At 45.5% G+C, this 14,286-nt stretch overlaps 4 protein-coding genes across 4 annotated transcripts; 3 read left to right on the top strand and 1 right to left on the bottom strand.

Annotated features, from left to right (window-relative positions):
• Positions 1–452: 452 nt before the first annotated feature.
• PtA15_11A396 (uncharacterized protein) lies at positions 453–752 on the bottom strand (the record flags this gene model as incomplete). Its single annotated transcript, XM_053161299.1, has 1 exon — positions 453–752. One exon carries the CDS (start codon positions 750–752, stop codon positions 453–455), a length of 300 nt encoding a protein of 99 aa, XP_053025260.1.
• A 3,648-nt stretch (positions 753–4,400) lies between these two features.
• PtA15_11A395 (uncharacterized protein) lies at positions 4,401–5,243 on the top strand (the record flags this gene model as incomplete). The annotated part of the gene is made up of 5 exons (XM_053161298.1): positions 4,401–4,507; positions 4,603–4,686; positions 4,775–4,821; positions 4,912–5,078; positions 5,157–5,243. 5 exons carry the CDS (start codon positions 4,401–4,403, stop codon positions 5,241–5,243), a joined length of 492 nt encoding a protein of 163 aa, XP_053025259.1.
• Positions 5,244–10,237: 4,994 nt separating this feature from the next.
• On the top strand, positions 10,238–11,051 carry PtA15_11A394 (uncharacterized protein; the record flags this gene model as incomplete). Its single annotated transcript, XM_053161297.1, has 4 exons — positions 10,238–10,341; positions 10,495–10,737; positions 10,823–10,936; positions 11,027–11,051. 4 exons carry the CDS (start codon positions 10,238–10,240, stop codon positions 11,049–11,051), a joined length of 486 nt encoding a protein of 161 aa, XP_053025258.1.
• Positions 11,052–12,626: 1,575 nt separating this feature from the next.
• Positions 12,627–13,860, top strand: PtA15_11A393 (uncharacterized protein; the record flags this gene model as incomplete). The annotated part of the gene is made up of 6 exons (XM_053161296.1): positions 12,627–12,658; positions 12,728–12,846; positions 12,923–13,124; positions 13,201–13,411; positions 13,481–13,588; positions 13,669–13,860. 6 exons carry the CDS (start codon positions 12,627–12,629, stop codon positions 13,858–13,860), a joined length of 864 nt encoding a protein of 287 aa, XP_053025257.1.
• Positions 13,861–14,286: the final 426 nt, after the last annotated feature.

The raw sequence follows: 14,286 nt of genomic DNA, 5'->3' as shown, positions 1-14,286 counted from the left end.
GACGAGTATTTGGTTCAATATCCGATTGTCGAAGGTCCCGCCGTGCACAAACCTGTTCAAGGTGTCTGCAGAATTTTTTTTAGCTATTTTTTCCTTGATGGTAATTGGTAGGTTTGCCCCGTTCTTGATTGCTTCGTTTCTTGAAGGGCAAGGGTTTCGCCCAGAGTCTCCATCACGATGCTTGTAAAGATTAGACCTCGTTCGCCCTCCCTTCTTGTAGATACGATCGCACCATTTGCACCTGTAGTAAAGCTTTTCCCCACTAGTCTAAAAGTTGTAAATCAGTCAGTAAAGCAAAATGACAGATTGTAAGGTGTTCAGAGAAGACTTACTTCACCCTCCCCATATGTTGGAAGTTCGAAATAGATATTGATGTCGTCAAACTCAGTCAAATTAGCTGCTCGGTTTTTTTTTGTGCATTTAGTAACCTCAGAATTGTCTTCGTCCGAGTCTCAAGCGAGGTCCAGTAAAGGTAAGGTCTCATTGGGTTCGGAGTCGTCAATTGCTGATTTTTTTGACTTCCTTCGTGATTTCTGCGGTATCAAAGCTGGCGTGGATCCTTGCTTGCGAGCAATAGACGAGGTGCTAGAGACTCGCTTGCGGGGCCGAAATTTCTGACTAGGGGTGGGCTGGCACGAAGGGATGGACTCGCTGTTTCTCTGTTCCTCTTGTCGGACAGATCGGCGTGCATTGACTGGAGTGGAAGCTCGGGTAGATTGACCAGAGAGGCGGCGAGAGGAAGATCGAACCATTGAAGCAATTGCGCAATCGCACCAGAGCAGTTGCCAGCAAATTTAAGGAAGTTCTGTGGGAAAAAAGGCTGGATATTAGTACATCAATTCCGGAATCTTGAGGTGATTGGAGGAAAAAGATAAAAAAAAACTTACCTTGGAGTCGGTGGATTTGGAAAGGAATCAGGAGGTGGGAATCGGACTCCGGAGGTTATGGACTTAGAGTTTGGAGCTTGAGCCGCCAGCAATCTCGGTTAACTTGACCATTGACGTCACATATTACATGAAAGCTGATGAACATGGGATGTGACACTTGATGCCGCGGTTCCAGCGATACAGATTCTGGTCTGGAGGTCTGTATATGTAAAATACATGTAATTGCATCCATGGATGCAATACACTAAGGTGTATTGTATTGCATCCGCAGCAGCACCAACTGAGTACAACATGTATTACATCGGACTTGCGATGCAATACAAATACAATGTATTGCCTATACATTCTGCAGCAATACAGGGTCAATACAAATACGTGTATCGGACTTTTTACACCGTTGCTTAGCTTCCTGGTGGTACAATTCCATTGCTTTGGATTCAATCAGTCTCTTGAGCTCGTCATTGTCCGATCCCTGGACTTCCGCGGTCTGAATCCAATGCATCGTTAGAGTAATGGCGTTGTTGGTTTTGCTTCCGGCACTGTCAGCAGCCCCTTCTCTCTCCCGCATGTGCACTCATATAACAACATATGACAAGATGGGAACCATGCTTGAGCATGGGTGGAAAATCCATCTCTGTATGCAACAAATAGTACACATCCAGAGCACAATTTTCCAAACTCAAGAGATGAATGGTGGGTTTTTTTGTGGTAACTCAAAGTCATTTTTGATGTCTTTGGGGACTCAAAGATGCATTTCTTTGGCTACAGCACTGAAGAGTAGGTCAAATTCTTTGCAAGCGGCAAACCTACAATACTGTCTATTCAATTTTTTTTATCAATTTGTGTTTGCTTTGTACAAGCTGTTTAGCGTTTTTTGAGCTTGCAGATCCTTCTGCTCCCGCTTAATTTGAGGGATAACATGTAAGCCTCTCCTACGGAGAGCGCTCCGCGCGGGTCCCCCAGACCTCCTTTTGAGTGGCTTTGTTAAGCTAGGCCTGAGATGAACTCAACCAATTTAAACTTGGTTGATCTCAACTCATGCAATATAAATTGAAGGTACCCCTATTGGTTTCATTGGATGAAATCAACCCATTTTAAATTGGTTGAGTGCATCCCAGTTAAACTGGGATGACTTCAACCCAGCCAAATATGCTGGCAGTGGTGGTGTTTTTTAAACCCTTCTTATTATGATGTATATGATTTATTATTACAAGTCCCCTGGCAGATTCCGCCTGAGATCTCTCATTTCATTATCATATACATCATAACAAGACAGGAAATCAATACATAATCAGACAAACCATTAAAAAGAAGAGAAACAAGGGTGGGTGAGTGATGATTTCAAGCAATCAAGCAAGAGATGAGTGGAGTTTATTGAGGGAGAAGTTATAAAGTGATAAAGGAGTATTATAAATGATGTTTGGTGTGGTGAATGAGGGTTGTGTACTCTCATATATACCCAATTTCTATCTTTAAACCAACTTTCACCTCAGAGACACCAGCTGACATAGAGAATCTGCTGTTGGACCCAGGGCAGGTACCCGGCACCTGTTGGCGGGTACTGCCCGCACCCTCCTCACACCCGCGGGAGGGTGCCGTGTCTGGGTATGGCTGCCTGTTTTTTGGGTGAAACGGGTCCGGCACCCGGGTACCCGCCCAGGTACCTCCCCAGCTTCCCTGGATGGCACGGGGGTTGGGTTGGGGCTGGTGCCAGGTGGGTCCCAAGAGGAATCACAGCTCTCTTGATGATCAGGACAGATCCGGGTCATCAAGGGGGATCAGCCCTCTTGATGACTGGGGCAGATCCCCGAGCTTAACAAAGCCTCTCCAAGGAGGCTCAAAGCGTCTCCAAAGGAGAGGCTTACCTCTAAAGTCACACCATTGGCCCTACAGACTCAAGAATTTCTGGAAAAAAAACACATATTTTCTTTTCAAAATGTTTTTAAAAATGTAGTTTTTAGTTTAAAAAAATCTGAGTACACAGACTTGTAGCCTGCAATCTCAGCTTCCATTTCACAGTTTTTTACCTAGCTGATACACATAATTACTAGCCCACTTCACCTACTGTGAAGTGGTTCTGGAGTGGTGATCCAGCGGTTTTTGGGCTCAAAATTTGAAATTCACTTAGCCTGCGCAGGCTCAAAGGGGGGGATTGGGTACAGAAATTCACTATGTAACAACATTTACAGGATTTTTTTTACCAGGGGGGATGGATACGGGAGAGTTTGAAGTGGGGGAAAATAAGCTAAGAATCTGGTGATTGTAATGGTGCCAAAGGCAAGGAGAGAATCAGAAGTCTAGGGGGTTATATTGGGGAAAATGGGGGTGAGGCATCCTCCCTGCCATTTGTCTCAATCCTGTAGGGCCAGACATGCGACTTTAGAGGCAAGTCCCTCCTTCAAAGGTCGCTACGCTCCCCCAAGGAGGGTACACTTGTGTTAAGTTTGGCAGATCATGGTCATTGAGAGGAATCAGCCCTCTCAATAACCGGGACAGACCCCAGTCATTGAGAGGAACCAACCCTCTGGATAACCGGGACATGGACCCCGGTCATCAAGAGGAAATAACCCTCCTGATGACCGGGACAGATCCTGGTCATTGGGAGGAATCAAACCTCTTGATGACCGGGACAACCTTGGTCATCAAGAGGAAAGTACCGCTGGTACACCCGCAGCACCCGCCAGCAGGTGCCGGGTACAGGTACGGGCACTACAAGAAAAACTCTGGAAACTGCTAGCAGTTGAGATGCAGAAGCTCAAAGGAAGCTTGAGGTGATACTCAAGCTTTTCTAAAAAGTTTATTTCAACCAAGGGTGAATGCACAGTCACTGTGCACATTGCACAGTGACTGTGCATGAAAGGGCATGATGTAATTATGTGGAGTTACGATGGCAGTTACCCTTGAGTATGCCACATGTCAACTGCTGGCAGTTTCTAGAGTTTTTCTTGTAGTGGGGTGCCAATTTTCTTGAAAAAAAGCGGTGCGGTACCCAAGTCCAACAGCAGATTCTCTAGTGTCACTGTTGAATACACTAGTTTCTGAATTATTATATGCATGTAGCTAGAACCAGATATATCTGTTGGGTGGTCTGGGATTCAAGAGTTTGGGTTGCTTACAATTTTATTTTATTTCAAGTATTCTAATTGGGAGGGCATGAAGCTGCATGAAGCTATTGGGGATTTTCCAGCTGGATAAAGTATGCTTGAAGTCCTGCACTCCTAATGGTGCCAAGGGCCAGATGTTTATCCAGGAGCGTGTGCGGATAGGCGACCTTTATCATGTAATGCCATTGCTTTTTTACTCAGTAGAGGAAATATGTATACATGCGCAATGTTAAATCAAAACTGCACTCAAAAAAGAAAAAAAAGCCCATCACCAAGCTTGGGCCCGGCCCCCTGACACATTCGGATTCGGGCACCCGAGCCACTAGGGCAGCCCGATGCTGCACCGCCAACCCGCGGACCGGTACATGCTGCGGCGGGCGTAGTAACGCTTTGACCTAACCCCAAGGTGATGAGCGACGCCTGGCTTGCCCGCTGGAACTCCCGCCACCACACCTTGCGCTCTACCCCCCTCTGCCCTAGCGTTGGCTCAACCGACTTCAAGAAATCGACCAAGATGTACGTTTATTTGTTTTGGTGATAGACCCAGTCAATCGTTGTTGTCCACCCTGACATTCGCCACCCCACTCGTTTCCGCTTGGTTATCGCCCCAGGCAAATTTTCGTCAAGACTCTCACCGGGAAGACCATCACCCTCGAGGTCGAGTCCTCCGACACAATCGACAATGTCAAGGCCAAGTATGTCGTGACATGAAGATACCCTCATCTCTACCCGATGCTTAAGAAACCCAGCCTCATGTTTTATTTCGACTTTGTGAATCGCTAGGATCCAGGACAAAGAAGGCATTCCTCCAGACCAACAACGATTGATTTGTGAGCTCATGTGACCGATACTCCCAGGTTGATGTTACGGCCTCATCCTCTTCGAACCTGTCCCTGATCCTCTGGACCTTCCCCTGACAGTCGCTGGTAAGCAACTCGAAGACGGCCGAACCCTCGCCGACTACAACATCCAGAAAGAGTCCACTCTTCACTTGGTCCTTCGTCTGCGTGGTGGTCTGATCGAGCCTTCGTTGAAGGCCTTGGCTTCCACCTACAACTGTGAGAAGATGATCTGCCGAAAATGCTACGTCAGTACAACCTAGATCTCAACTCACTCGACCCCCATGTCACGAACTGATTATCCGTCTCACGAACACTCCTCTTAGGCCCGTCTTCCTCCTCGTGCCACCAACTGCCGCAAGCGTTCATGCGGCCACTCTTCTCAACTCCGTCCCAAGAAGAAATTGAAATAGATGATCTTACTCATCCGAGCACTCTGCGCTGTCACTGTTCCCGAGCATCTCAGTCTGCTGGATTTCAATTCCCTCCGGGTCCTCCTTGTCACCTCCCCCGGGCGCTCAAGCCATCTCTATCGATTATGAATCCAAGATACTGTCCATTTTGATGTCACTACCTTGCGCCCTTTGCCCCGTTCTCCCCATCGTATGCAAACATGTTCGACTAGTTCACATTCCTTGAGCCAGGCGAAGTGCCAGACGAAAAATTTGTTAGGCATCTTTTGCTCGAGTCTTGTCTTTTGATACTATTGATTTGCCCGAACTAGCGTTGAGTGGTCGGGCCAGGTCGAGTAAGGCTTCGACCAAACAGCCCGTCCGCAGCCCGCGGGCCGAGAAGACTGCAGGAATCTTCATACCCGAGTTCTCAACCACTGGTGACCCGCAGTTGTACTGGAATAACCGCAGCATGCGAGACTACATATCAGCCGATCAAAGACCAAGCGTTTATCTGACTGCGACCGGACTCGTACGCGGTCGGGGTGCCAGTTCACATGCTGGCCGGCTAACTGACAGCCTGTGTGATTGTCGAGCTGCCGACCATCATGGGCATCAGTTGCCGGCCTGTGACCCTCAACGGCTTGGCGGCAGCCTGTCGGGTGCGAACGAGGTGGACGAGGGCAGCGAATGGACAGCGGGCAAGTCAGCCCGGTCGGTTAACCATAGTCATGCCGCCGGGCCTCTTGACCTGCTGACTGATCCTCGCGCGACCCCGACGACGTGTTGTCCTTCATTCGCACGGCAGCCCGACAGATGGACTTGTCGTCGGGCTGTCGGTCCGATGAAGCCTGATGAAGCCCAAATCGCTTCCGTGTTGTACTCCTTTGGAGACTAATTCACACAGATCCACGCCATTGTGGTGCGTACATATGGATTTGTGACCTCCCACATTATCGTGGCTTTTGAGCGTTGCATCCTGTTGCATCGACTCCTAGGGAAAGAATGGGATATCGCTTGGAAACAGAAATGGCAAAGTTCACGACTCAACTGGACAATTAGTATTTTTGCCTGACATCTGATCAGGTCCACCAAAGCTTCATCGGATGTCACAATAATTCACAACATATCGCTTGTAATCTCTTGCAATTTATTGCTGCCGACAGTACATATATAAGGTTGCCCGATGCAAAGTCCTTTGCTCTGGCAAAGAAGAAAGTCACTCAACTCATTGCCAAGGCGCTGGCAGGACTACATATTTATGAAAGACTCACTATAGCGCTACGTGACTTGTTATTACTCCCTTTTTACTCGAGAGCGCACTTAAAGTTATATACATATGTACCATTGCTGGACAGGATCCGTTAAGCAATGCCAATGATTCTGCCTTAAGACTACTCACCGCCTTAAGCTTAAAAGATTCCGAGTCAAAAATGAGGTTCATTACATGTGGAATCTACGTATGGTAAGCTTTCCAAAAAGAAAGAAGCTCATCTAGTTAAGTTCCTGAACCGCTGACCTATTTCCTTGCCTAGGCTTCCTGTCATCGCAGCACTGGGTTGGTTCGCGACATTGGTTGGCTTGCTGCTACTTTGGCTTGGGTCTGCCAACGGGAAAAAATATCGACCCGATGAACCAAGTATTTTATTTATTTGTAAGAACTTTTACTCCTTGCAAGGCAGGTAAGAAAAAGAAGCATTAATGAAAGCTGGACGATCTTTAGCGGATGTTGGTGCAGCCAATATGAGCTTTTTCACGCCGGGATGCACTCTAGTAGCCCTATTTTACATAATGACTCTACTCGCGGAGCGGTGGCTGAGACATCACGACCGTATACCGCAAGTGAGCTGTAAGAGGAAGAGGTTTTGGGGATATTCCACAACGATTCATGGAATCATCGGTGGGCTCTCCCTGATTATGCTGTCGTGAGTTACCTAACATCCAATTTGATCCTTCCCAATTAATGAACACTCAAGATTGATTATGAAGCGTTATCTGTCCAGATTCTTGGATAAATTCGAGTACCCAAATATTCACTGGCGCTTTACCTTCATGTTCGCCATATGCATATTAATCAGCTCGTTCAGCCAGGCTATTGAAGTATATTTTCTTCGCAAAGAATACCCTAATCGCGCCCATTTGAGGCGCAATGCTGCGATAAAATTTTTCTTTCTGTTAATTGCTACACCTCTTGCAATTGCTTTTGGGATTCTGGTGAGATATTTCTTCAGTCATCTTCTTTCTGTACTGAATCAGATGCCGATTCTGATTCATCTTGATCAACTGCCACTAGTATCTGTCATGCGGAGGTGTGGTGAAGTCAAGGAGCGATGATTTACTTCTGTCGGCGGCCGCAGTTTGCGAATGGGTTGTTTCTTGTCTGCTAATCTTTTACTTTCTGGTATGTCCATTCTTTCATACAAAAAGCCATGTACTACCCCTGAGTGCTCAGCTCATTCGTCCTTATTCTTCAACATATGAAGACGTTCGCTTTAGATTTTTGGCCGGCTGCCATGCCTTCTCCCAGATTGAGTCAAATGGCGTCCAGGTCGACGCAGAAAATGAAAAATTCAGCATTCACTGATGTTAAAATCGATTTCGAAGGTCTGGATCAACCTGAATCTGCTGATCCAGCTACCAACTTAGCCCACATGAAAGTGGGTGAGAGATAGGGAACAAGACCCTTAAATCTCAACTGCTGGACAGAACCCCTCGCGCTTTTTCAAACTAAATCCCTTGGCCCCGCGACCTGCGGTCTTCCAAGCCAAATTACTTGGCACAAGTCATGCCAATTAATCAAACACCATAGTCACCTAAGCAGGCCAAGGGGGAGGAAGCATGATATTTATCAACATCATTTCTTTTATTCCAACTTTTATATCTATCTTTGGAATGTCACTGAAATGTACAGCAGAAGACTTCCTGTCAATCTGGAAACACCTTCCAAATCAAAATTTGAGGCCCGGAGGAACCCTGGACGTGTTACACCATCCTAGATAATCACATCTCCTACAATCTTAACATGCTTTATTTTATCAGCCATTGATTTACATATTAGCTCTGCCCCGTAACACCCATACACAGTATGCCTAACTTATTCTGCACACACAAAATTATTCCTCTTTTGATGGCGAATTAATACCTTTGAACCCATCATCATACCCAATAATCAATAATTATTTTTATTCTTTCAGTTGATTTTGCTTCTTTTTCTCTCAAAGATATATTCCAATCAATAATTTTATCTCTTGCAGTATTGTAATTTTTTCCTGGTTCTTGCTAAAGGAGTAAATCAGATCAATTTGGAGCTGGCACTTGGAACCCAGGTCTAACTTAGCTAAGTATCTCATTGGGGAGCAAAGCAACCTCCAAAGGATGCACTTAAAGGCTATGTAGGCCCCATGGAAGTAGAAAATTAGGCCTTTTGGTGGTGACTTTTTTAAAACCAACCTCCCACATGAGCTCCTGCACCTTTTTTTGCTCTAATTTTCAATTCTGGGATGGCCCAAGCTGTCCACATCTCTCCACTATTTTTTATCATCCTAAACTCCTCTAGTTTAGCTTCAATCAGAGCTTCAACATCATCAATTTCAGATTCTGTACAGTACAAAATGTGTAATACACAATGAAACAGGCACATCTCAGTCACAAAAAATGAATTTATTGGCCACTCAAGGCCCTGAAAAAAAAGCTGTAATATGCAGAAACATTCTTCATGATCTTGTGCAGTTTTTGTAACTCAAATTTTCATTGCCCAGTGAGAAATGGCGCCTCCAGAAAGGATTGAAAAATGCTATTTTCATAATTCTCTCAGGCTTCTGGGTTGACTTAGCACATAATTCCCTCCTCCAATAGAGGGAATTAGACTTTAGTTAAGTTAACACCTGGGTACCCGTGGCAGGTGCAAGCTTAATCAAGCCTCTCCAAGGAGTTGCAAAGCGTCTCTGAAGGAGAGGCTCAGGAATCAAGTCACATTCTTTGCCTGAGGCTGACAGGCTTTTGCGCAGAAAATCACACCTTTTCTATTTTTGTATTTATTTATCTATTGCCTCTCTCTCTCTCTCAACCTTCAATACAAAGCCCCACTTGTAGCCCTTAATATGAGCTGTCTTGTACATATTTTTACAAGTAAATATATCAAAAACTGGCCACTCAGTGGTCATTGTTGTGAGGTCTATTCCTGAGAAATAAAAAGAAGTCATTGGATCATCCAAAGGTCAAGGTTGGACACACTCTTGCAGGTGTTTTCTTATTGACTTAACAGGTCTCTCAAGTGGATAGGCTGAGGAGTCCCAGTGGCACAGGGTATTGATGTATGATGCTTAACCTTATTTTTACCCAAGATATTTCAACCAATGGGTACCTGGGTAGATTGCCAAAATTTGTGAATTTTCTCATTTGTTGCAGCATCCTAAGGAAACTAAACATTTTGCTGCTTCCTTTGAAAATTTATTCTTGTTTTATAAATCTTTTGGCTTCTGGAAATTTCAATTCACATTTGATTCTGTCAATGGTGTTTCACTGATAATGATTGCTGGGAAAAGATAAAGCTGTCTGGCCATACTGGCTTTGAGCAGGCAGAAACTTCTGGATTGTGATTGTTGATTGAGGAGTTACATATTCTGAGAAAGTTGAGGGGAGAAAAAGTGAGAGGTGAGGAAGCTAGGAATTGGAAAATTATGATGAGTTTTGGCCACATGTGTAAGTTGCAGGCTCAATTTAGGCAGTGTGCTAGCTTAACAAAGCCACTCAAACGGAGGTCCGGGGGACCCGCGCGGAGCGCTCTCCGTAGGAGAGGGAGGGGCGGCTTCGCCGCCAGCCACAGCGCCCACCAGGGGGGACTTGGGTTAAGTTAGGGCAGTGTGGCTGACTGAAAAAAATCCAAGTAAGCTGCGGTTTGAAGCGGGCTAGCCCGTGCGCGGCCCGATTCCGCCTATCAAACGTCTTCCTGGTTGCAGCGAAACACCATCGAGGAAACGAACCACCAGGCCGAAGGCAAGTCCACCGACAGCAAAATGGCCAACTCCCGCTTTGGCTACGTTCGTGAAGCTGAACTAGATGATCGATTACTTCCAAATACATTTTTGGTGATTCGATTGGATGGGAAGGGATTCACTAAGTTAGTCTTTCGCACTTTTGTTCAGGTGGTCGGTCGCTAGCTCTTCTTGATCCAAGCGCCAGGAAGTCGGGGTGCCAATTTCCTATGTGGATTTCATTTGCCTATTTGACTTATTGCGTTGTTACTGAAGACTGTATCAAAATCTGAATACAGATTTTCTCAGGCTCATGGATTCAAAAAACCAAACGATATCAAAGCCTTAAATCTAATGAATGCAGCAGCAATCCAAGTACTCGAGTCAGACCTTGGGAGAGGATATTCCAGCTCCAAATCGGAAAAGAAATCGAAGAAAACCATCCAGAAATCGTCTACCGGCATGATCCTCGCCTACGGACAAAGCGATGAATTCAGTTTTGCATTTGGAAGAAACTGTCAAGCTTATAATCGAAGATCCAGGTGAATCCATGCCAAGCCTGGTTACTTACATGTACTAATCACTGATGTGTCCTACCTTGCTCCTGCTCGTTCACCGCAAAAATAGCAAGCTTTTGACGACTGTTTTATCCACTTTCACGGCCGCATACATCCATCTATGGTCAGAGTATTTTCCTGAAAGTCCGCTTTCGATCGATAATTTACCGACCTTTGATGGAAGGTGAGCCCAATGATCATTCCATTCCTTCTCCTTAGTCCAACTTATAATCTTAGCTTATCAGTCTTTTTTCCTTGGTAACAATTGTTTCAGCCGGATTAACAATCATTCTTTCTGAATTCATCCCTTTTTAAATAATAAAAAACGCCATGATTCACCTATCATCACGAAAACAAGAATAATCCAATACGCCACCTTGCGAGAGCTGCAAGATTACTTCAAATGGAGGCAAGTTGACGGTATGTCAAGTTCCATATCCCAAATAATTTACTAGCTTGACCGGTGCTGATTTGTAACGCATTTGTTTGGGGACGCGACTAGCCCACATCAATAACTTATACAACACAACTTTCTGGGCATTGGTGCAACAAGGAAACAGGACGACTCAGGAAGCCCATGGCGACCTGAAAGGCACGTTTTCCAAGGACAAACACTCGATTTTGTTCGATAGATTCCAAATCAATTACAATAATGAACCCGAAATCTTCAAGAAAGGCTCCATCTTGATTTGGCCTTCCTTGACGAAACTCGGCATTGACCCAAAACCTGGGGCGACTGGCCACACTCTTGGAAAAGATGTCAATGTAAGCTCCACATCGCCCAATTTCGGCCTGATCTTGTTTATATCAAGGAAACCTGCAGTTGTGCGCTGACAGTGATTTTTATCAACGACTTGGGTTTCATCTTGATTATCCTGAACCATTTTCAACATGTTCAAAAACACGAAAACAGACGTCAGAATTCTCAGTATCACTCCCCCAATCGAACACGGGTCCGCTAACGGAAGAACAGCCGACTCAGTCCGATTCCAACGACGCGGCGAATTCAGTGTGTGTAGTTCATCAGGATCTAGTGAAGGATCAGTGGTGGACTACGGGCCCTGGATCTCACATATCTGAATAAATCAAGTCATTCTTTTTGTGGGAACGTGGTCTCAATCATTTGAATTAAGTTTTATAATCACCAGACGTGAGTTTTGCAGTGATACATATTGGGCCCATGCTGGCAGGGTTGGACCACCCGCTAATGTGTCAGGCCAACGGGGGCCCGACCAATCCCCCACCACCAATCTGTCCGCGCTGTCGAACTCAGGGCAGACAGGTTGGTGGTCGCCTGCACCAACCTGTCTGCAACCGCATCGTAGTGTATGCCTACATTTCATGTCGAGTTACAATGAATTCCTTCACGCTGCAGGTGACAATCTGCAAGTGTCTAGCTTGGCGGCAGCCACCGCTTTCGGGTGTTCCTAGTAGGACATGTGGCCAACTCATTTCCAAGAGGTGTAATTCCCGACTTGATTCCCGTCAAAAACATATTGGACTGTGAATTCGAGGCGAACAAGTACATTACATAGAGCATTCCAAGGGTAAGTAAGCATCTTAGCATCCTCCCACTCTGAGTGAGGACTCAGGAAGACCCGAAGGTATGAGCTAGAGATGTGTACGTATGTATGTAGTGCAGCCCTGTGTAACCTTTTGATAGCACGGAGATGGTGATTCAACTCATCCTAAATGGGCCGCAGGATACCACAAAATCCCTTTGCCCAAATGTTTCCTTTTTTGTTCACCATTGTGGGCCACAGCCATGAGTATATTCCTTGGGTATGATTGTTCGAGCTCGTAGTCAATGCGCTCCTGCTCAACAATTTCTCGCCGAATTTAACCTGATTGACTGATTCATCCCGATTCAAATAATGAAGTTCATCACGTATGGAGCCTACGTATGGTAAGCCTTGCGAGAAAAAATATCTTTCTTTTCTATAGGCATTGAGCGGCGTATGCGCTTCCTCCTTAGGCTTCCGCTCATCACGGGTTTGGTGTGGTTCGGGATGCTGGTTGGATTGCTATTATTTTGGCTTGTATCTGCTCATGGACAGAAATATCGGCCGGATGAAGGAAGCATTCTATTTATATGTAAGAATCATTTGATCCATTATAGGACAGCTCAGGACGGGAAAACCATTGCTGAAAAAAGTTGAATTATTCTCAGCGGATATTGGCGCAGCCCATCTGAGTTGGTTCACGCCCGGATGCACCTTGGTTTTCTTATTTTATTCAATTACTTTACTCGCCGAAAGATGGCTGAGACATCACCAACGTATACCACAAGTGGTTGGGAAGCGGCAGCGATTTTGGGGGTATTCCACCGCGCTTAACGGCATATTAGGCGGCTTTTCCCTCATGATGTTATCGTAGGTTACCTAAATCTTCTGTCCAATTACTCCTAAGTATGCTACCAACATCAATTCGGGTCAATAATTTTTCCAGGTTCTTGGATACATTCAACCATCCGACCGCTCATTGGTGTTTTACGTTTACGTTCATGATATTTATAGCAATCAGCTCGTTCAGTCAAGTTGCTGAGGTTTTCTTTCTCCACAAAGAATACCCCGATCGGGCACATTTGAAGCGCAACGCTTTACTCAAGTTCTCCATCGTGTCGATCTCTGCAGTCCTTGGTGTCGTTTTTGGAAGTTTGGTTTGTGGGACTTTATATCTTGCTAAGGGGTTTTTTCCCGATTCTGATTTACGTTGAACTACCTCTTAGTACATGACATGCGGAGGCAAATCTACCACGTGGCGCGGTAATCTACTGCTATCTGCATCCGCCATATGCGAATGGTCTGTTGCTTTTCTGCTGACGTTCTACTTTCTGGTATGTTCATTCATTGATTGAGGCCAACTTATTACCTCACGCGTTTTGTCCCGTTCTAACCATCTTCATACTCTATCAAGACGTTTACTTTAGACTTTTGGCCCGCTGCCAAAACTTCTTCAAGATTCAAAGGTCAAATAGAATCAAGGTTCCTGCAGGAGTCAAAAAATTCAGATAACTTTGATACAAAACTTGCTTTGGAAAAAGGGGTTGTACCATCTGAACTCGACCAAGCTGATCTTCCACCGCAAAAACAGCTGGCAGTCATCTAAATCATTCCAAAATAAAACTGTTGAAGGGCGGAACAAGGAAGCTCCCTATTCATGAAAGAGCAATTATCCTTCTTCAAATTTTTCACACCGCAACTGTAAGGGTCCTGTAGACCCTCACTGAAGATGACTCGGAAGGGGCGCGGAGACGGGGCGGAGAGCCTATGAACTTTCTAGTTCCAATTGTTGCGCTGTATTTCTAGGGTTCAGCTGGGAGAGATATGTAGACAGTGATCTCTCATAAGTACAACATCATGGCAGCAATGAGCAAGGGAAGAAATAGGAAACAGCTTACCTAGCCGGGAGAGATATGTAGACAGTGATCTCTACCGGCTAGGACTTGGAAGGGAGATGTGGCTAAGTACTTGGATCGTGCTTGCTTGTGATATTCCTTGTGAAACCCCGTGGTGCGCGGGGACTTCACATCAA

Source organism: Puccinia triticina, chromosome 11A, assembly GCF_026914185.1.
Source record: "Puccinia triticina chromosome 11A, complete sequence".
Lineage (NCBI taxonomy): Eukaryota > Fungi > Basidiomycota > Pucciniomycetes > Pucciniales > Pucciniaceae > Puccinia > Puccinia triticina.
The sequence above is the reverse complement of the archived record's forward strand: the minus strand, read 5'-3'. Positions and strand labels throughout refer to the sequence as shown.